General features: G+C 41.2%; 6 protein-coding genes across 6 annotated transcripts, besides 47 other annotated features; all 6 read left to right on the top strand.

The window, feature by feature from the left end:
* Positions 1-333: 333 nt before the first annotated feature.
* Positions 334-1,893, top strand: Tb11.03.0520 (hypothetical protein, conserved; the record flags this gene model as incomplete). Its single annotated transcript, XM_823055.1, has 1 exon — positions 334-1,893. One exon carries the CDS (start codon positions 334-336, stop codon positions 1,891-1,893), a length of 1,560 nt encoding a protein of 519 aa, XP_828148.1.
* Positions 1,894-2,496: 603 nt separating this feature from the next.
* On the top strand, positions 2,497-3,339 carry Tb11.03.0530 (hypothetical protein, conserved; the record flags this gene model as incomplete). Its single annotated transcript, XM_823054.1, has 1 exon — positions 2,497-3,339. One exon carries the CDS (start codon positions 2,497-2,499, stop codon positions 3,337-3,339), a length of 843 nt encoding a protein of 280 aa, XP_828147.1.
* Positions 2,794-2,866: a microsatellite.
* Positions 3,340-4,652: 1,313 nt separating the features above from the next.
* Positions 4,653-4,689: a microsatellite.
* Positions 4,690-4,696: 7 nt separating this feature from the next.
* Positions 4,697-4,723: a microsatellite.
* Positions 4,724-4,767: 44 nt separating this feature from the next.
* Positions 4,768-4,906: a sequence feature (A-rich).
* A 260-nt stretch (positions 4,907-5,166) lies between these two features.
* Positions 5,167-5,188: a sequence feature (AT_rich).
* A 128-nt stretch (positions 5,189-5,316) lies between these two features.
* Positions 5,317-5,386: a sequence feature (CT-rich).
* Positions 5,387-5,579: 193 nt separating this feature from the next.
* Positions 5,580-5,654: a sequence feature (CT-rich).
* Positions 5,655-5,934: 280 nt separating this feature from the next.
* Tb11.03.0540 (ABC transporter, putative) lies at positions 5,935-8,010 on the top strand (the record flags this gene model as incomplete). Its single annotated transcript, XM_823053.1, has 1 exon — positions 5,935-8,010. One exon carries the CDS (start codon positions 5,935-5,937, stop codon positions 8,008-8,010), a length of 2,076 nt encoding a protein of 691 aa, XP_828146.1.
* Positions 8,011-8,928: 918 nt separating this feature from the next.
* Positions 8,929-9,531, top strand: Tb11.03.0550 (uncharacterized protein; the record flags this gene model as incomplete). Its single annotated transcript, XM_823052.1, has 1 exon — positions 8,929-9,531. The coding sequence occupies one exon, from the start codon at positions 8,929-8,931 to the stop codon at positions 9,529-9,531; it is 603 nt and encodes a 200-aa protein (XP_828145.1).
* Positions 9,505-9,525: a microsatellite.
* A 245-nt stretch (positions 9,532-9,776) lies between the features above and the next one.
* Positions 9,777-9,811: a microsatellite.
* Positions 9,812-10,118: 307 nt separating this feature from the next.
* Positions 10,119-10,278: a microsatellite.
* A 114-nt stretch (positions 10,279-10,392) lies between these two features.
* Positions 10,393-10,433: a sequence feature (A-rich).
* A 98-nt stretch (positions 10,434-10,531) lies between these two features.
* Positions 10,532-10,637: a sequence feature (A-rich).
* Positions 10,638-10,649: 12 nt separating this feature from the next.
* Positions 10,650-10,690: a microsatellite.
* A 72-nt stretch (positions 10,691-10,762) lies between these two features.
* Positions 10,763-10,788: a sequence feature (AT_rich).
* A 109-nt stretch (positions 10,789-10,897) lies between these two features.
* Positions 10,898-10,940: a sequence feature (T-rich).
* A 141-nt stretch (positions 10,941-11,081) lies between these two features.
* Positions 11,082-11,103: a sequence feature (AT_rich).
* A 102-nt stretch (positions 11,104-11,205) lies between these two features.
* Positions 11,206-11,232: a microsatellite.
* A 10-nt stretch (positions 11,233-11,242) lies between these two features.
* Positions 11,243-11,301: a sequence feature (A-rich).
* Positions 11,302-11,331: 30 nt separating this feature from the next.
* Positions 11,332-11,462: a sequence feature (T-rich).
* Positions 11,463-11,539: 77 nt separating this feature from the next.
* Positions 11,540-11,560: a sequence feature (AT_rich).
* A 145-nt stretch (positions 11,561-11,705) lies between these two features.
* Positions 11,706-11,735: a microsatellite.
* Positions 11,736-11,737: 2 nt separating this feature from the next.
* Positions 11,738-11,771: a microsatellite.
* A 38-nt stretch (positions 11,772-11,809) lies between these two features.
* Positions 11,810-11,843: a sequence feature (GA-rich).
* A 15-nt stretch (positions 11,844-11,858) lies between these two features.
* Positions 11,859-11,886: a sequence feature (AT_rich).
* A 2-nt stretch (positions 11,887-11,888) lies between these two features.
* Positions 11,889-11,932: a sequence feature (A-rich).
* Positions 11,933-11,987: 55 nt separating this feature from the next.
* Positions 11,988-12,033: a microsatellite.
* Positions 12,034-12,115: 82 nt separating this feature from the next.
* Positions 12,116-12,187: a sequence feature (A-rich).
* Positions 12,188-12,319: 132 nt separating this feature from the next.
* Positions 12,320-12,354: a sequence feature (A-rich).
* A 248-nt stretch (positions 12,355-12,602) lies between these two features.
* Positions 12,603-12,656: a microsatellite.
* Positions 12,657-12,679: 23 nt separating this feature from the next.
* Positions 12,680-12,734: a microsatellite.
* A 70-nt stretch (positions 12,735-12,804) lies between these two features.
* Positions 12,805-12,850: a microsatellite.
* Positions 12,851-13,224: 374 nt separating this feature from the next.
* Positions 13,225-13,299: a microsatellite.
* Positions 13,300-13,401: 102 nt separating this feature from the next.
* Tb11.03.0570 (hypothetical protein, conserved) lies at positions 13,402-14,574 on the top strand (the record flags this gene model as incomplete). The annotated part of the gene is made up of 1 exon (XM_823051.1): positions 13,402-14,574. The coding sequence occupies one exon, from the start codon at positions 13,402-13,404 to the stop codon at positions 14,572-14,574; it is 1,173 nt and encodes a 390-aa protein (XP_828144.1).
* A 230-nt stretch (positions 14,575-14,804) lies between these two features.
* Positions 14,805-14,828: a microsatellite.
* Positions 14,829-15,094: 266 nt separating this feature from the next.
* Positions 15,095-15,146: a sequence feature (AT_rich).
* A 343-nt stretch (positions 15,147-15,489) lies between these two features.
* Positions 15,490-15,511: a sequence feature (AT_rich).
* A 120-nt stretch (positions 15,512-15,631) lies between these two features.
* Positions 15,632-15,686: a microsatellite.
* Positions 15,687-15,737: 51 nt separating this feature from the next.
* On the top strand, positions 15,738-16,265 carry Tb11.03.0580 (uncharacterized protein; the record flags this gene model as incomplete). The annotated part of the gene is made up of 1 exon (XM_823050.1): positions 15,738-16,265. One exon carries the CDS (start codon positions 15,738-15,740, stop codon positions 16,263-16,265), a length of 528 nt encoding a protein of 175 aa, XP_828143.1.
* Positions 16,266-16,267: 2 nt separating this feature from the next.
* Positions 16,268-16,293: a microsatellite.
* Positions 16,294-16,428: 135 nt separating this feature from the next.
* Positions 16,429-16,466: a microsatellite.
* Positions 16,467-16,704: 238 nt separating this feature from the next.
* Positions 16,705-16,800: a microsatellite.
* A 26-nt stretch (positions 16,801-16,826) lies between these two features.
* Positions 16,827-16,872: a microsatellite.
* Positions 16,873-16,983: 111 nt separating this feature from the next.
* Positions 16,984-17,053: a sequence feature (T-rich).
* An 8-nt stretch (positions 17,054-17,061) lies between these two features.
* Positions 17,062-17,089: a microsatellite.
* A 210-nt stretch (positions 17,090-17,299) lies between these two features.
* Positions 17,300-17,361: a sequence feature (T-rich).
* Positions 17,362-17,557: 196 nt separating this feature from the next.
* Positions 17,558-17,598: a microsatellite.
* Positions 17,599-18,615: 1,017 nt separating this feature from the next.
* Positions 18,616-18,654: a sequence feature (A-rich).
* A 5-nt stretch (positions 18,655-18,659) lies between these two features.
* Positions 18,660-18,681: a microsatellite.
* A 108-nt stretch (positions 18,682-18,789) lies between these two features.
* Positions 18,790-18,831: a sequence feature (A-rich).
* Between the last annotated feature and the right edge of the window lie 68 nt (positions 18,832-18,899).

Genomic DNA, 18,899 nt, shown 5'->3' with positions numbered 1-18,899 from the left:
TGGGTTATCTTCCGGATGATTTGGTTTGTGGCGTATCCATTGCGGCGGCTCACCGGGGATGAGACGTTTTTTTTTTGTGTACGTGTGTTCATGCATGGGTGGTGTGGACCAGTTTCAACCGTGTCTGGGGTGCTAGGGTGGGGTGAAATCAGGCATATGCCAAAAGAAATGACAAGAAATGATACTCCCCCCCCCCCAAACTATCGGTTGCCATGTGCTAGGGAGTTTGCATTTTTAGACGTTTGATTTTATCCATTTGTGATGCTCTACTATTCCTTTATGTGTTGTTATTATCTTCCCGAGTCACGCCAATTTTTTAAACGTTAGGTATGGATGCCACCAAAGAAAGATGTGGCGATGGGAAAGCAACCACGGATCGGAGCACCACAGGAACCAGATGTAGATGAGGAATTAGAACTAAATGAACGCTCACAACCGTCGCCTGCGAACGGCTTTTCTCCCCCTGTCGAAGTTTCTCCTGGAACCAGGTCGAACACCAAACCTTGCGTTTGGCGAGTGCAACAAACGGAGGGTCGTCGGAAGGAGGCCTTGAAGGCTATGTTGAGTCCCACGCTAGCGGGAAGGAGAGCGGCTGTTTGGCTGCAGGAGTGGGACCGAGGGTCCCGTAGCGTCAGACTTAGGATTTTGGAGGCTTTCCTCACTCTTCACTCAGAGAGCAACAGTAGACGAATAGAGGTTGATCTTGGTGATGCCTCTATTCTCTTCTTCACACGCATCACAGCATGGCTGCGCCTAACTTACAAGTTGGGCGTCGGACTCCGTTCTGTCCTTTCGGCGATTTCGGTGTTCATACGGGGGGTACGTTATCTAACCTGCTTTGCAGAGGTTGGTGGAGCTACGACGCTTGCTGACACGTTAGCCACGGGGACTCTTTGCGTGGAGGACCGTCAGGAAGCTGTACTGCTGCTCCTGTACATCGCGAATGCGGGGCGTGTTTACCGTGAAATGATTTGTGATGAAAATGGTGTAGAGTTGCTTATAGAGGCAATGCGTCGGGAAGAGGATGAAAAAATACTTGACCTTTTTTCCGCCCTGTTCTTAGCGGTTGGTGAGGGGAGCAGCCGCTCGCTGAACTCTCCTGTTTACCTTGGACTCATACGACTCCTTCCCAACGAAGAAACAACGGCTGCTGCTGCACTGTACGCTGCACGCACATTACGCACCTATCAGACCTCGTGGGAGAAGAAATACATGGACTCTGTGGCTGCTAATAATGCGGAAAATACAGGCTCCGTCCCTGTTGTGGGTATAAATCCAGAAGATCCCGTCGGGAGCGCGCAGGTTTTGTTGGACTCCCTGTTCGCTCTACTGTATCATAGTGAACTGACAGTGCGAGCTGAGGGTAGTGAGTTGCTGGCGTTAGTATCCAAAAACCTGCAGCTCACGGGGAAGATTTTGTCACGATGCCTTGATGTAGTTGATGAAAACCGGTTGGTAGTTGAGATCGATGACGACGTCGAGGCCATTCACAATCTCCGTCGTCATCAAATTACGCTAGGAACCACAGCCGTCAAGGTTATGTTGACTGATTGGGATTTCGAAGCAAGAAGAAGAATCATCGTGGGACTCGTGGCCCGTCGCAGCACACATTTCACGTTGCTGAAATTCCTTCGTCTCCTTGGTGTTGCGCAGAACACCAATGCCGTGGACTGTTGCCGCCTTGTGCAGTTGTTGTGCCGTGAAGCTGTTCAGCAAAACCAGCGGGGTCGCGAGGATGGGGAAGGCAGCGCGGGTTCATGTATTTCGCTTGACAAATTCTCAAAGCACATACACGACGTGGTGGGAAGCGCTTTGTATAGCGTGATACTTCACGAGGACCTGGTTGATGAGCAGATCGAGGCTATTGTGCGCTCGATCATGTCATCTGACTAGCAAACATATCCACAATAGTAGAATATTTTGGAAGAAGACATGGGTCATTTTTCCTTAAGTGTGTAAGTTCCCCTTTCTCTTTCTTTGTGACCATGAACGCTTTGTGTGTGTGCCACCCGGTATGTGCCTTGCAACTGTACTTAATAATCTTGTGGCCTAAAGATGCTGTGCACAGGGGCGCGTACATGTAAAAAATACATATATATATATATTTGTGACCGTGTTCGTGCATTCATATTTACATCAGCCTTACGGAGCAATGAGAAGCTTGACCGACTTAGCCGCGTAAATGGTGTTGTCACGGTTTGACCTGCATCTTAAATTCACTACGTTTTCTCTGCCAATTTTTGTTTTTCGTCCACCTTCTACTTGGAAGATTTCGAAAGCGCATTGTATAAGGGAAATATTAGTTAAAACTTGCACCGTTTTGCAAGCGGAAGACTATAGAAGTTAAGAAGAGAGAGCAATTGAGGAGACCTGGGTGTTGAAAGTTGATAATAATATAAGTGAAGGGAACCTACTTTTCCTTTTATTTTGTCTTGTTCGGTAAGTTGCATCACCATTTTATTGACCAATCAGTAAATAAAAGGACAGACAGACGTGATGGCTGCGACACGTGCTATAGGAAGTACGATTACCCTCATCACGAACAGTCAGATTCGTTATGAGGGTACCTTGGGTCACATTGATGCCTCAAAGAATACCGTCAGTTTGACAAATGTTCGTGTCTTCGGTACAGAAGGTCGTGCAAAGGAAAAGGGCCAAGTTGAGGTTCCCGCAGCTGAGCAGCTTTTTGACCAGATTGTATTCCGTGGATCTGATATCGAGGAGCTGACGGTATTTGAGGAATCTCATAACGCCATGATGGACCCTGCCGTTGTTACTGCGCTTCCCGCAAGGAATAATAACAATAACAATAACACCAGCAGCGGTAATAACAACAACAACGCCCACTCCAACAATAACAACAACATGAGGATGCCACAGAGCCCACAACGTCACGGCGGCGCATCGATGGGACCCGGTCATCACCAGAAACAACAGCACATGTACTCCGGAGGCTACAGGCGAGGTGGCCGCGGTGGGTACCGGAGTGGTCGACGGGTTGACTCACACACTGGCCGCGATTTCCATCCCGCCACCGGCACAGCCAAGGAGGAGTTTAAAGACGACTTCGATTTCATCAAAAGCCGTGAAGAGTTTGAAAAGAAGAAGAGCGAGTTTGAAAAGGCTAAGGAGGATGCAAAGAACCATAGCAAGGCGTATGACCGCAGCAACTTCTTCGATAAGATTTCTTGTGATCAGCAGGACCGCGCGCCTCCACTGGACCGTGAGGGGATGAAGCGAACGGATGCCGAAACATTTGGAAGTGAGATGGTTGGAAACATGCGCGGACCTCGCCGTGGCCGTGGGGGCCGGGGACGTTACAACGGCCGCTACAACTAATAAAGGCGTCCGGTGCGGAGTTGCGAAATAACCGCTTAGGGAAATATGTGTGGGTGGTTTGGGGTAGTTTGTGCGGTGGCTTGGCGTATGTACTAAGAAGGGGAGATGTAAGGATTGAGAAGGAGAAGAGGATGTTTGTGTGCATGTTCACATGTTCGTAGGCGTGTGGAACAAAGGGGAAGGGGGAGAGCGACAAAAAAGGAAATACGAGTGCGAATGGAAGCCGATTTGGACAAAAAAAAACGTTCACAGGATAAATGCTGAGAACAAAGAAAAGGAAAAAAAAAAGAGAGGGTGAGGGCAAATGAACAGGATGTCAATATGCAAATAAAATAAAGGAAGAAAGGTGTAAAAGAAGGGAGGTGGAGTTAGCGTGGGGGAAGGAAAGTAATTAAGGATTAAAAGAAAATAGCGGGAAGAAATCGGCTACTTGAAGTCGGCGTATGGACGGAGGGGTTCGGGGTAGAACCAAAGATGAGGGGATGAGGAAGTAAGGAGAGGAAGAAAGAGAAAAAAAAAGGTGGAACGTGGGGGACTGCAAGCTGCGGAATAGAGGATAATTGTTGTGGCTGTGTGTGTGTGTTTTTATGTAGAGGGAAGTGGATCAAATTATTAACCCTCCTACTTGATTATCACAAGTCAGCATTCCTCTTGGCGGGTTCATGTTGTGGAAAGGAACTACCTGTAAGCGTGCGGGATGAGGCCAAACATTTACCTTTAGTTTTCACGATTTGACCGTTGCGGTGGATAGAGGGCAGCGAGAAGAGGTTTGGGGTGGTGGCGGGGGAGGAGGGTGCGTGTTGAGGGGAAAAGGATGTGGGAAAAAGGTTGTGGAGGGAAGAGTAAATGTAGCTGTTTGATAACATTTTGTGTTACGTGCTGCGTAATTCCTTGTAGTGCCTCATCTTTAATTGATCACTTATCATTTTTTCTTGACTTCCTTTATCTTCACCATTTACTATGGCTTTAGGCTTTTTTTTTCAAACTTTTCCCCTCACTTGTAAGTATGTATATGTCTGTGTGTGCATTTTTCCTCCGTTGTCGTCCTCCCTCCCCATTCCCCCCCTCCGCCATGACTTTATGAAATTTTTTTTTTCTTGTTCAATGCTGTTGCCACCCGTATGATTCTCAAACCTATTCTTAGTCCGTGGGTCTTTGGTTGGCAACCTCTTACCGCGCTGCGGTGTCCTCGCCGTGAACTGCGTATGAATGAAGAGTAGATGGTAAGTCTCTTGGTTAGGGGAGCTCCCACTTTTTTTCTCTAATTTTGTCCACCACTTCTTCTGTTCTTGTTAAGCACCCTCATTTTTTTGTGTTTGTTTGTTTGTTTGTTTGTTTGTTTGTTTGTTTATATATATGTGTGTGTGTGTTTGTGTGTGCGTGTTTTTTTATTTGCCGTTGGATTGTCCGATCCACTTAATTCATTTATTTGTTTTTTTATATCTTTATATCTTTTTTTCTCTTTAGTTTCTTCTCGCCTTTGTTTGTTTGTCTTCGCATCGCTGGTGCTCTTTTCTTTTCTTTTCTCTTTCCATTTCTTCATGTGTCTCCCTACTTTTTCCTTCCTGTGGCGAATGCAAACAAACAAACAATAAACAGTTTAAAACAACGGCAGACAATTAAGGCAAAAGGAATGCGGAATATAAATTCGAAGGGATGGGAAAATTTTTTTTAAAAAAGTGGGTAGGAGAAAAAGGTTTGTTATTTTTATCATCACCACTATAGCAGTCATTACTCCTCCTTTTTTTCTCTTCGTCTTCTTGAATATATTTGTGGAAAACAAACACTAGTAAAGAATACTGCTCTGCTCCCTACCTACGTGTTTCCTTTTTTAAAAAAAAAAAAATTTCTCTTTTTTTTTCGTGTCGGTGGTTTGCCGCCACTTGTGGAGTGACCAGGCAATGGGGAAAACAACAACAACAACTACAAAGCAAGAGCTACCCGTGTGTCATATTTGCATTTACCCCCAACGGCATTAAAAGAGAGAAGAAGAGAAACGAATAAGAGAGGAAGGGAATAAAGAAGAGGGGAAACCCGAAGAGGGGAGGGATGGGAGAAGCGTGCGGCGTCTTTTTTTTTTTTTTAAAGTCTTTCATAATACGTAGAAATGAGGAGAAATACTTAGGAAGGCACAGCGGGAGCTGAAAGAAATGAAAGAGAGGATCACAAGGGAGAAGCAGGGACGGAAAGGAATGAAGTGGGGGATATGCATATACATATTCTGTTCCTCTTAGCCACGTGAAGAGAGGAAATGAAATGAAAAAAAAATGATACGCGTGAAGAGGAAATGAGGAAGAGGACAGAAGAGAAGAAAACACACAAGCAAGTAAGGAAAAAGGTTACTTTGCCGGCCAAATACTCTCATTTTAAATACTGCCCCTGCGCGGAGGAAGGTGAGGTGAGGGACTTTCTTTCCTCTTACCTCGCTGGAAGAAGATCGGCAACAAAAACAACAACAACAACATACGAAGTTGGCCAAATTGTGATATGTGTCCCCTGCGGTGTATGACCTTTTGCATCAAGGATGTATTTCCGCGGGAGAGTGCTCAAATGAGCGCCTGTTCCTAGATCTCTATATGCTTGAGACTATGCCACATGTATATACTTATCGTTCTCCGTTTCTTCTTTCTTTTCTTCTTGCTTCGGCACATGACAGCACGTTGTATAACTAAAATGGTCCGCCACGCTCATTTGTTGTGGTACCCACATCATCCTGAAACTTTGCTTAGTGTTAAGCGCTTTGCCTCGAGTGTTCGCCAGCGTAACCATTACGGTGAGGCATCACCAACACAACGACCAAGCAGGAGCTTCTCGCCACTTTACGTTGTGGAGCCGTCGACACGAAAAGGTTCGTTTTGGCGGTACCTTCGGACAGTGCGGCAGGAGGCGGTACTCATTGGGGCTGCGGTGGTTGGCGTTGGGTTTTACAGTTTGGCCACTCTCGCAATCCCGGCGACTTTTGGGAAACTTATCGATTTTGCAGGAAACGGGGAGCTACCGTTGGGGACATCCATGCAGTTGCTTGGCTGGTTTACACTTGCCGGTGTTGCCAACTTTGCCAGGCTGGCTTGTATTGGCTATACGGGCGAGCGTGTAATTGCCCGTCTGCGCGGTCAACTCTATCGTGCCATTTTTAGACAACCGGCAGCATTCTTTGATGTGGCAGAAAACAGCGCTGGCTCACTTGCACAACGCCTTTCCATGGATTGTAACCTTATTGGCGCGTCCCTTACGGACGCGGTGACTCAAGGAAGTAAGAACATCCTGCAAACGTTTGGGAGCATTGGTATTATGCTCTATTATTCACCCACTTTAACATGTGTGGTGTGTGGCATGATCCCCCCTTTGGCCGTATTTGCTGGGGTTTATGGAAAATTTGTTCGCAAACTGCAGCGCCAAATGCAGGACGCCCTCGCCGTTAGTGGAAGCGTCGCAAGTGAGCGACTAAATAACATCCGCACTGTAAAGGCCTTTGCTATGGAATCTAAAGAATCGAAGTGGTACGAAAAGAAGGTCGATGTAGTCTTCCAGATAAGCAAGCGTATGTTGTTTTTCAATGCTTCATATGTTAGTTCGATCCAGTTTGTGGGGTATGGTGCGCTGTATTGCATCATATGGGCGGGGTCTATGCTTGTGGCTGCGAACCAGATATCGTCCGGTGTCCTTTTCTCATTTGTATTGTACACGGTTTACTGCGGCCTGGGACTTATGGGTCTTACCAACTTGGCAACTGAAATCAACAAAGGATTTGGTGCAAGCATACGAGTGTATGACATACTTGATACTGCGGACGAAATACAAAAGTTACAAGAACAAACGAAAGGTATGGTTCCTCTTGAGTGCCACTGGAACATTAAATTAACTGATGTTTCTTTCGCCTATCCGACACGTCCCGAGGTTGCAGTGTACGAGAAACTCAGCCTAGAGATAAAACCCTCGCGATGTACCTGTATTGTGGGGAGTAGTGGTTCTGGTAAAAGCTCATTGGCAATGCTTTTGATGAAGTTGTACGAACACTCAGACGGAACAATAACTCTGGATGGAACGGACCTTAAGAGTATTGACACCCACTGGTTACGGAGCAAGGTTGGGTATGTTGGACAGGAGCCGGTATTATTTGGGGGGACAATTGCGCAGAATATTGCATATGGGGCTGAGGGACACGACTGGGATGATGCGGTTGATCGGTGGCTGTATTCATCTGTTGTTGAGAGCGCGACGAAAGCTAATGCCCACCAGTTTGTCACCGCCTTACCTGAAGGTTACAATACTTATGTTGGCGAGGGTGGACGGTCACTTTCTGGTGGTCAAAAGCAACGCATTGCCATTGCACGGGCTTTGATGCGTTCTCCCGGCATTTTAATCCTTGATGAAGCCACATCTGCACTTGACAGTGAGTCGGAGATTGTGGTGCATGAAGCCGTCAGTCGGCTCATTGAGGATGCGAAGAAGGGGAGTGAGAAGCGAACAGTACTTATGTTTGCCCATAAACTTAGTATGATACGTAAGGCTGATCACATTGTTGTCTTGGAGAGGGGTCGCGCCGTAGCGCAGGGAAGTTTTGATGAAGTTCGGATGCATCCTCTTTTCTGCCAACTTGTGGGACTGCCTTTACCTCAAAGTGTCAGAGAGCAGCAATCGGATACTCTCGAGGCAGGGGCGGAGGTGTGAGAAATGATTTGGAAGAGGTGCATGACGTCTTCATAGGGGCGTGGCACTTCACAAAAAAAAAAAGAAGAGGGAAAGTTGCCGTGAGTTCTTTAGTATGATTTCATACCTGAGGTGTATGGTTGTGGATAAAAATGTTAGTTGTGGTGGTTGTGGATAAACGATAATGCATGCGTGCAGGGAGTAGAATATAGGAGTAAATGGAACATCAAAGAACGAGGGGGAAAATGAAAGAGAGTTGGAAAGATGTTTTGTTGAACAGGCGAACGGTAGTGAATTTTAGAGAAAATTACGTGTGTGCTCTCCTTTACATTTCCATTTTTATAACGTGAATGTGCTGGAATGGGCCAATAACTGTTTATTTATCATCACAATGTGCATTTGACTATTGGCGTGGCACTGTTCGTGTTACTTTCTTTCGAGACATGTAGTCAAGTCTAGTTTGGTTTGTTTTGTATTTCACACCATTTGCTTTGTCGAAGCGTTCGAGAAGCTTGATTTTATTTTTCCGTTTTGCATGTAGCTCTTGCTCGTACGCTCGCTGCTATTCGCTATGTGATGCATATTTGTTTTATAGCTTTGCTGTTATGTTTTTTTTTCCCCCGTCACACATGCCTGAGTTTCTTCACACTTAAGTGTTTATATGTTTTCACAAGCACATCCAATATATATATATATATATGTACGCGCAGGTGGCAGACCGTAGAGACTAGCGGTAATGCTAATAACATATCTTTGCGTCACCCTGTCTGTTCCCTTTCTTCATTTATTTCTTTTTATCGCTATTTCTTTATTTTAATTTGCTCTCTCTTCTCGCTGTGATTATTATTATTATTTTTAAGCTAAGCAACTAGAACAAAAATAAAATAAAATAAGTAAAAGAGATAAATATTTATTGCGCAAGTAGTGTTACCAATACAAATGGAACCGGAGTGTGAAAGCTTCCCAGTAGGGGAGGCAGCGCCCGCATCCACATCATCTCCTTTTATTTCCACGCAAATGCCGCCACCGATGACATCAGCACCTCAACTTCCATCAAATGAAGCCGAGGCGCCTGAAGGGTCGAAACAACATCTCAGTGGAGGTTTAACTCCGAGGGCAGCTCCATTCGCCGCCCCGAGACCCTCATTTTCGATGGAACCGGAACCGTTGCGAAACCTTATTGTCAATTATTTGCCTCCCATGATGGACGAGGACCGGCTTTTCCAACTGTTTGCGCAATTCGGTCCCATTGAGAGCGTGAAGATTATTTACGACAAGGTTACAAGAGAGAGTCGAGGTTATGGTTTTGTGAAGTATATGTATTTCTTTAGCGCCACATATGCTGTGCAATGGTTGAATGGATACCCCATTGCAGGGAAACGATTAAAGGTGGCATTTGCCAATGCGGAGGCGGCTATGGAAAGCTACAAGGCCATGAGTGCATCCGCCATGATGTTTACAATGCAACAGCAGGCTGCTATGCAAAATATCTTCCAGCGGCAGATGTTTCTCGCACAGCAGCAGCAGCAGCAGCAGAATTAACATTATGAAATGTGTATTTGTGTGTGTGACAGCAGCTATTGGGAAGTAGAATTGTATGGGGGTGGTGTGTGGAAAGGAAGAAGAGGAGGAGGAAAGAGGGAAATGATGGAAAGAAGTAAAGGATGAGGTTGGGGAAAAGATTAGGAAAGGGGGAAAAAGGAAATTGGGGTTTCTTCTTTTTGTTTCTTGTTTGTACACAGGTTTGCCACCAAGAATTATCGCCCCACTGATTCATGTCGGTCATCTTTTTTTTTTCTTTTTCTTTTTTTCTTTTTTTTTTCCCGTTTTGTTGTTGCTCAATCCTTTACGATATATACCCCCACTCTTTTTTTCTTTTTCCATCTTCTCCTTGTTCGTTTCCACATTGTTTATTTCCTTGATTGTTTTTTTTTTTTCAGTGTGGTGGACGTTGTTGGAGGACCGCAAAGTTTTACACGCACTGTGGCGGGTTGCTGCAACTTTTTTAAAAGTGGCCGTGACGTATGAACGCGGATATATCTTTTTCTTTTTTTTCAAAATATTTTCCTCCCATGCGGCACTTTTTAATTTTTAACGTCTCTTCTATTTTGTGTTGCCTTTATTGTGTGATTATTATTGTTATTATTATTATTACTATTACTATTACTGCTGCTGCTGCTGTTACCACCGATATAAATATATATAAGTATAAATATAGCTATAACTATCATTGATTATTGATTATTGATTATTACTATTACTATTACTGTTATTATTATTATTATTGTTTGATGTTTTTAAAGAAAAGAAAGGTTGAAAACTGAAGAAGAAGAACCTGTGCGTTTTGCGACGGTTGTAAACTCTCTTTTTTTTGTTTGTTTTCTCTTATATTGTTTGTAAGCATTTGTTTTTCTTTTCTTTTTCTTTATATCTTTTTTTTTTTTATGAATGTGTGGTGATTTTCTTTTTTTTAAGTTCACGATTTATATGCTTTTTTTTTCCTGTGGGCAGAAGGGGGGGGTTTCTGTTGGCGGGTACGGGGTTGTTTTTCTTTTTTCTTTTTTTACTTTTCGTTTTACTGCTGCTTTTGACAGTTTATGCTTTTGCTTTGCTTTTTTTTTCTTTGTATTCTCATTTTTTTTTTCTTTACGTAGGTTTAATTTTTTTGTTTTCGTTTTTTTTTCTTTTCTTTTTTTTTTTTCCCCCCTCCCCTCTTCTGTTAATTGAGGGTGTTACGCATGTGTGGCGGATGCCGCAATAATATAATGGATTCTTTTTTTTTTTTAAAAAATAATAAAACAGGGGAGGAGGAGGAGGACGGGAAAATTTTTTTTAGTTAAATGGGTCATACCGTCGCTACTTTCTTTTACCCTCCTTTTCTTCTTTTTCTTTATATTTCCGTAAAATTAAAAAAAAAGTAAAATAAAAAAAGGAAAAAAAAATAATAAAAAGGGAAAATAATGATGATGGTGTTTGGAATTTAATCGGAAATAAAAAGAAGTGAAAGAGGAGTAAAGCAGTGAGAGAATAATATCAGGGAACAAATAGTGTGAATAGAAGCAGAGAAGATGAAGAGAACAAACGGTGAAGTGATTTTTAAATAAATAAATAAATGAGGCAACGCTCCGTTTTGAATATTATTTAGACGTGTATGTTTTTGCGTATTTGCGGGAGAGAGGATATGGAGGCAAAAGAGGGAGGAAGCGGCAGTTCCTAAAGTAAATAAATAAATAAATAAAAAAAGAGTGACCAATTTGTTTCTTTTTCTTTTTTCTTTTTTCTTTTTTTTCCTTTTTAATTTTTTTTTGTTTTCGTCCGCGTATGCGTGAGGAAAGAGGGATTAGAGAAGAGAGAAAGGGGACAAAAATATATTAAAAATAAAAGAAAGAGAAACGGGAAAAATACGTTTTCGTGAAACGAAGGAAAGAAGAAAAAAAAAAGAAAGTAAACAAAAAGAAAGACGAAAAAGGAGAGTATGCGTGAAGGGTTAAGTTGAGGAAATATAACAAACAAACATAACTAAATATTAACAGTGGGAGACGATATGAAGAATATTTTTATTAATAATAAACTGATGTGTTTGAGACCGTCTTTGTCTCGATTGGGTTCTTGCTTTTTTTCTTTTTGTAAATATATTTTCCCCCCTTTTTTATTTTATTTCCTGTTTCTCTCAATTCTGTGTTGTTGTTGCTGTCTTGTATTTGCTCTATCCCTCATTTTCTTTTCTTTTCATTTCATTTCCTTTCATTTTTGTTTTGTTTTGTTTTTTTTGTTTTGTGTTGCGGGGGAGGTTTGTTGGAGGCGCTGAAACGTTGTTTTTTCTTCTTCCTCTCCTCCTCCTCCTCCTCTCCTCCAGATACTGGTGCTACATATAAATATTAATAATATAAATAAATACCTTCCGCTTTGCTTTGTTTTGCTTCGATTTGTTTCTTTTTTTTTTTTGGGGGGGCTTTTCCCTCAGTCTTAATTCCTTTGTAACCGTGTAGAGGCTGATGATATATATATATATATATATACATTCATATTTATTTACATATATATTACCACTATATTATTATATGCATTTGCCCGATTTTTCATTAGGGTCCAACAGCGGAAGGATTGATTAAAAGGAGGAAGGAGCTTGTTTTCTTTTTTTATTTCTCTATTTTTCATTTTTTTGCTGCCTTTTTTTTTTAAAAGTATTTTTCTTTTTCGCTACTATTATAAGTTGAGCGGCCTTGAGAACGAGCGGAGGGACGAACGTCCACACACGGACTAAGCAAAGGTAAGGAGTGACGTATGATATTAGCGTCTTTTTTTTTTTTTTTTGCGCTTACGCGTGAGCTTGTGTTTGTTTTTTTTTGATTTTGTTTTTGTTTTGTCCCCTGCTTTTAATCAGTTACTTTTCGCAACACAATGGTTTTAAATGCGGAGAAGAGATGACGAAGGGGTTGAGAGTTATGAAAGGAGTTCTACGAGCAGTGTCTCGAGGATTTTTAACTCTTGCCGTTGCAAAATGTTTTCCATGGACGTGCGGAATGAGTTACCGTATACTTCGACATAAATGTGTCTTACTTTTGTTTTTTTTTGTTTGTTGTTGTTTCTTTGCTCTTTTAACTTTTGTCCGCATATATATATATATATACATATATATAAATGAGTATATATGTATATGTGTATATGTCTTTTTTTTCTTTTTTGTCATTGTGTGTTTGCGCATATGTGTGTGTGTCTGTTGTGTGATGTTGAGCATATGTGTGATATTTGAATATACTCTGATTCATGTAACATGTTTCAGCTATATCACATACGTGCAAAATCCACATGACGTATACATACATATATACATACCTATACATATATATACATATATATAATGTATTTAATGTATATTTGCACATAAGCGCACACTTATACACACTGACACAAGTGGTTTTCTTTTTTTTAAAAAAGGAAATGAAAAAAAAAACACCAAACAAAACGGAATGGCAGTGGCAGAAGAAGTGGAATGAGACAAATCACATGGGAAAGAAGAAAAGAAATCAACATGCTGGGGATGATATGCGCATGCGTGGTGCGTAATTTGCATAATAAAACATTTCAAACCTAAACTCCTCTTTTTCTATGCGAATTTGCCTCAACACTTATTTTAATGATTTGCCTCGCCAACAACATCACTTGAATTCTTCTCTGACACTCTGTTTGGCACAATGTCCATCATATCTAAAGTAAAAAAAAATTCCCCATCCTTTATTATAATCTCATTATTATTTTCTATTATTATTATTGTTTTGTTTTATCCACATTTTCATCTTTACTGCTATTTGATAATCCATAAGCGGTGTAACGAGGGTTGAAACTTGGAGTGGAGTGTCGAAATAAACAATACAAACAAACTAATAGGAAGAGTTATATAACTATTTGGAAATGAGCAATGGTGGTGTTACTGCTTTCCCACCCGAGGGACCGTCGCTTTACGGAAGAAAACCGGGAGGAAGTTTTTACGCCACATTGTTTTCTAGTGGAATTTCTGCTGGTTTTCGTTTTCCAGAGGCGCCTCGTCATACTTCGCAATTATTGGTATTTCTCAGCAATAGCATCAATGTGGCGGGGGCTGCGGTTATTGGAATGGAGGAAATGATACTGAAATCTGTCAGGGATGTCCTTCAGGTATATAATGAATTGGGAGGTGATGGGACCGGAACTGCGCCGTGCTTGCATCAAATTTCGTTAGAAAACCTTCGGAGTCTCGCTGATTGTTTCGCGCACCGCCCGCTGTTGGGTCCCCGAGCAATTGGAGCACTGCTTCGAATGGCCGTTTTAGTTGTGAAATATGCGCCATTGGATGCACTCTGTGACGAGGGATGTAACATTCTTAACTGCCTACTGCAACTTCTCAGTTGCTTGCCACGCAGTACCGTTGAAAACGAGCCTTTGAGCATCCTTCGCGTCACCCGCATAACCATTCGCAATGCTATGCGACGGATAGGACCATGTATTGCTGGAACTGACGGGGAAACATTCCAAGGTCGGATTTGTGCTGGCGCTTCGGTGACAGATGAGGCACTGGAGCGTGATATCATTCCATGGATGGAGAAACATTTGCTTCCGTTGCACATTGTTACCGGTGACGCCGCCCGTGTTGAGTTGCGGGAGGATCGCCACCTGGCACTCGCACTCTTATCGTATTTGCCTTTAAACTCTGCTGCCTCTTCTCATCGTGTGGCGCTTCGCCTTGCTTTACTTTACCTTGCAGAAACAGTCGCAGCACTCTTAAAAGTGGATGCTGCAGTGGGTGGTGTAGAGGGAACTGAGCGGGAACAGGCGTGCATGTTTCTGAGGCAGGCGAATATTAATTTCTCCAGTTATTCATCCGTGAATGTCAACCTTCAAACTGATGAGGATGCGGCAGGCGGATGTTGCATAACGGATGGGCCTCCCGTACCCGCAGCTGCTGTTGAGGACTTTTTGTTAGCTCAAGAGGCGGCGTATCGTAGGGATTTTACTCAATTGGAACGCTGCATTAACAGGGAACATGACCTTCGGGTGACCCTTGAACGGTGCATCGACGAGGCGAAGTTGAGGAGTGGCCTCCAATGAAATGCCTCGCAGTCAATCGCACAAAATGTCCTTTTTTAATCTTAATTTTTTTTTCAAATATCATTCTTTTTACCGTTTGTACGAATGGTAAAATACCGTTTTGTGTTAGTGGCGAAGGCTGAAGGAGAAGAGAAGGAGGGAGGGGCTGGATAATTTTTTATTGTTACAGAAAATACAGATGCTTTTTTTTTTGTTATTAGTTTTTTTCACTGGGGAGTGGATGAAAAGGTAGGAGGAGGAGGAGGAGGAGGAGGCAAAATGAATCTGATGACTGGAGGAGTCCACCTTTAAAAATGTGTGGAACTATTTAACCATCATTGTTTCTTTTTTTTTTTTTTGCATCTCTTTTTATATTAGATATACCCTCATAGCTGTTGTGTCCTGTTCGCTTCATCAATATATATATATATGCATATATATTATACATCTCGGGTTGTTTGGCGTATTTCTCGTCTCCCATTTTATTTGAGCGCACGTAATGTCTCGGAAGTAGCGGGTTGTGTTGCGGCGCGAAGGTCCGTTTTATTATTTTTTTTGTGAATTAAAAAAAAAAAGATATAAAAAATATTTATGAGTTCAGTTTAACATCTCGATTCGTTATTTTTCTTTTTTGAATATCATCTTTTTGTGATTTGCTTCGGCTGGGGTGATTGTTAGGCATTGCTTTTAGTTCTGTTTTCCATTAATTGCACCAGTGTAAGGTTGATATTTTACCTTCATATACATATATCTGAACATATATTATTTCTTTCATTCGTCTCTCTGCTGCCGTCGGAACTTCCACATTTCCACGTTAACACTCAACCAAAAACGAAAACAACAACAACAACGCAACACAATAATAAGAAACCGTGTTTTACTAGTGATTAATAAACAAAGAGAAATAATTAGGACAGTTACAGAAAGCTAACAAGGTATTAAATTAAAAAAAAAAAAACATCATCGAAAAGGTCTTTTTTTTTTTTTTTAGAACATAGGAAGTAAGCAAAGAGACCAAAGACAAAAAAAAGGGTTAGAAGGAAAAATAAGGAAAGAAAGCTTGGCAAAACGTAGCTAGTACATATATATATATCTATACATATATATATATATATATATATTTATTTATCTATCTTACTTTTGTATTATATCATAACTTATAATAAGGTTCTGTAATTTACGTAATGTCCCAGCAACCGCAGTATTACACAACGCAACAACAGCCTCCTCAGCAGCAGCAACAACAGGCACCTCCTCCTTCTATGGGAGCAATGAATCAAGATCTCGATTTGCTACGCAATCTTATGGTAAATTATATTCCAACTACTGTTGATGAGGTGCAACTCCGGCAGTTGTTTGAGCGCTTCGGCCCAATTGAGTCGGTTAAAATTGTGTGTGATCGGGAGACTCGTCAAAGTCGCGGTTATGGTTTCGTGAAGTTTCAGAGCGCCTCGAGTGCTCAACAGGCGATTGCATCATTGAATGGTTTTGTAATCCTCAACAAACGACTGAAGGTAGCGCTGGCTGCTAGCGGTCATCAACGTGGGCGTAACATGAACAATGGTTTCAATGCGTATGGCGGTTATGGCGGGTATGGTGGCTATGGTGCTTATCCTCCCGTTGCTAATCCATATGCACAACAACAAATGATGGCAATGCAACAACATTATATGATGGCCGCTTCCCCGATGCCTCCGATATCCCGTCAGTAATGTTTTTTCTTTTTCTTTTTTTTTTTTTGGGGGGTTCTCAACCCGTCAGCTTCCCTTCAAGGGTCGGTGGGGCAGATGGAGGGGTGTGAGAGAGAATGGAAGGTTTTTTTTTTAAAGGATAAGTAATTTTAATTATTTTAAAGGTGATATGACAGAAAATGCAAAAAAAAAAGAAAAAAAAAGAAGGGAAAAGAAAAGGAATATGAACTTTAAATGCCCCAGGAGGCTGTCGGAGTGTGTATGTAAAGAAGTAAGGGCACAAGAGGGAGGAAATGGGAAGGAAAGTTTCCCTTTTATTTTTGAAGCAAAAATAAAATGAAGAAGAAAATAAAAGAGGGGGGGGGGCGGAGCGGAGTGGGAGCTCTTTTCATACAAGCGAGGCGTTGAAACAGAGCTGTTGTCTGTGTTTGTTTGTGTGTATGTTTGTATGTGTGTTTTGTGCCATGCCATGTCATGTCATGTCATATCACATATCATATCATGTCATATTGTGCCATGTCATGTTATGTTGTGTTATGTTATGTTATGTTTTGTTGGGGTTGGGTTTTACTTGCTTCTCGCTTATTATTATTATTATTATTACCATTATTACTGTTATTACTTTATTTTGTTGTCACACATACATTTATATTTGTGTACAAAATATGAGCCTTATAGTTGGAGAAGCGGCTCTCCCTCCCCACTAGACCCAAATGAATGGATGAATCATGACGAAGTTAAAAAAAGAAAAAAAAAAGAAAACCATGGAGGGGAGGAGAAAAAGAGACGAAAGAACAAAACAAAACAAACCAACATTAAAAGAAAGGAAAGGAAAGGAAAAAAAAACAGAGGTAAGTGTGAAATGTCACAAAGGTCGAAATCACACCATGCAAAGAATTTTTTTTTTCCACTAATACGAGAGGGTTTAAACAAAGAAAATGAAGCATGAGTCGGAGAAAACGAATAAAGAGGAACAACACAAAGAGAAGAGGAATGAAGTGGAGCAAATAGTGACAGAAAGGTGTTGGATAGAGAGGGAATAGAGGAGAGGGCTTAAAAAGAAAAATAAAATAAAATAAAAAGAAAGGAGGCGAAACCGAAGAAAAAAAAAAGAAGACAGAGGCATCAACGACAGAAACAATAACAAAATTCCGCGTCCCACAAACGTATATTTTTGTAAGTAAATATTTGACATCTGAGTTATCTTCTATTTGCTCGTTTAACGTCGAGCAGACTGAATCATTCTGGTGTATTTAAGTATGTGTGGACAGTTAAGATTAAAGAAAAAAATAAACAAACAAACACAAACAACTTATATATATATATATATATATATATATATATATATATATATGCAACTGTAAAACATGGTCCCAAAACAGGAAAGACTCAAAGGTAAAAGAAAGTGTTCCGCGAGGGGAAAGAGAGAGAAAAAAAAAAGAGAAGCAAAAGAGTAACACAGAGAGTCAAGTGGAGTAAGAGAGGAAAATTATTAACAACAACAACAACAAAGGAAAAAGGGTGGGGATTTAATGTCTGCAATGGAATCTCAAATGGGGGAGAATGAAAGAAACTGGTGAAGAAGCCAAAACCCAGAAGCAAACACAAAGCAAAGTTGAAATCCGAATAAAATTGGAAAGACCAAGAAAAAAAAAAAAGAGAGGTGTATTTTTATTCAGATTTTGGGGAACGCCACAACATAAGAACAACCAGAGGAGAAGCTAAAAGGAAAAGAATGGGAGGAGTAGTATTTCAAATAAACGACCAGCATTTGCTAAATGTTATTATTGTCATTGAAATTCGGTTTTCTGAAACGTTGATGTCGTTGTTGCGTAGCAGTGAAGTTGGACGGCGCTTGTTTTTTTTTTTGTTCTACCTTCCTTCCTTTTTTTAAATTTGATCCGCTCAGTTCCTTCTTCATTTTTCCATTTACCAAAAGAAACAACAACAACAACAAAGTAAATGACTGTCGTCCCCCCAATACCCGGTTGGAACCCGCCAATGGAATTGAAAACTGTTTGAATATCGCGAAAAGAGAGAAAAAAAAAGGGGACGATACGAATATGTGATGAAAAAAAAAAAAGAAACCCCGCCTAGCCGCTTATTTGATATTTTGTGATTGTTTGATTAGCTTCGCGTTGCGCTGACCCTTTTATTCATTTCATTTTATTTCAAAAAGGAAAAAAAAAGAAGATCCTCTCTATTGCCTAGAAAACACACGAAATGATGACAGACGAGCGTCGCCGTGCCGACGATTTTCCTCCTTTTCTCTTATTTTTCATCATCATCATTATTATTATTATTATATCTGTTTTGGTTTTCTTCTGGATTGTGACATGGTCTTACCTTTGTTTGTTATGGACTGTGGCTTTTTTCTTTTTTTTTCTTTCCTATTCTCTTCTCTTCTCTTTGTTGTTGTTTGTTTGTTTGTTTGTTTCTTCTGGCTGCGCGGCTTTGCCTGGCCCTGTATGGTGCCGACATCTGTCGGTTTGTTTTTCTTCCTATTCGTTCTCGCGCTACGTTGCGTTAAATGCAGGCGCCGAACTTCTCTTTTTTTTGTTTGTTTTCCTCCTTTTTTTTTTCTTTTGCTACCTTTTATACCCCTCGCTCCTTTTTGTCACTGGTTCAGTACGCGCACCCCCTTTTTTCTTAAAC

Source organism: Trypanosoma brucei (genome assembly GCF_000002445.2).
Source record: "Trypanosoma brucei brucei TREU927 chromosome 11 chr11_scaffold01 genomic scaffold, whole genome shotgun sequence".
Taxonomy (NCBI): domain Eukaryota; phylum Euglenozoa; class Kinetoplastea; order Trypanosomatida; family Trypanosomatidae; genus Trypanosoma; species Trypanosoma brucei.
This window is presented reverse-complemented; position numbering and strand designations above follow the sequence as displayed.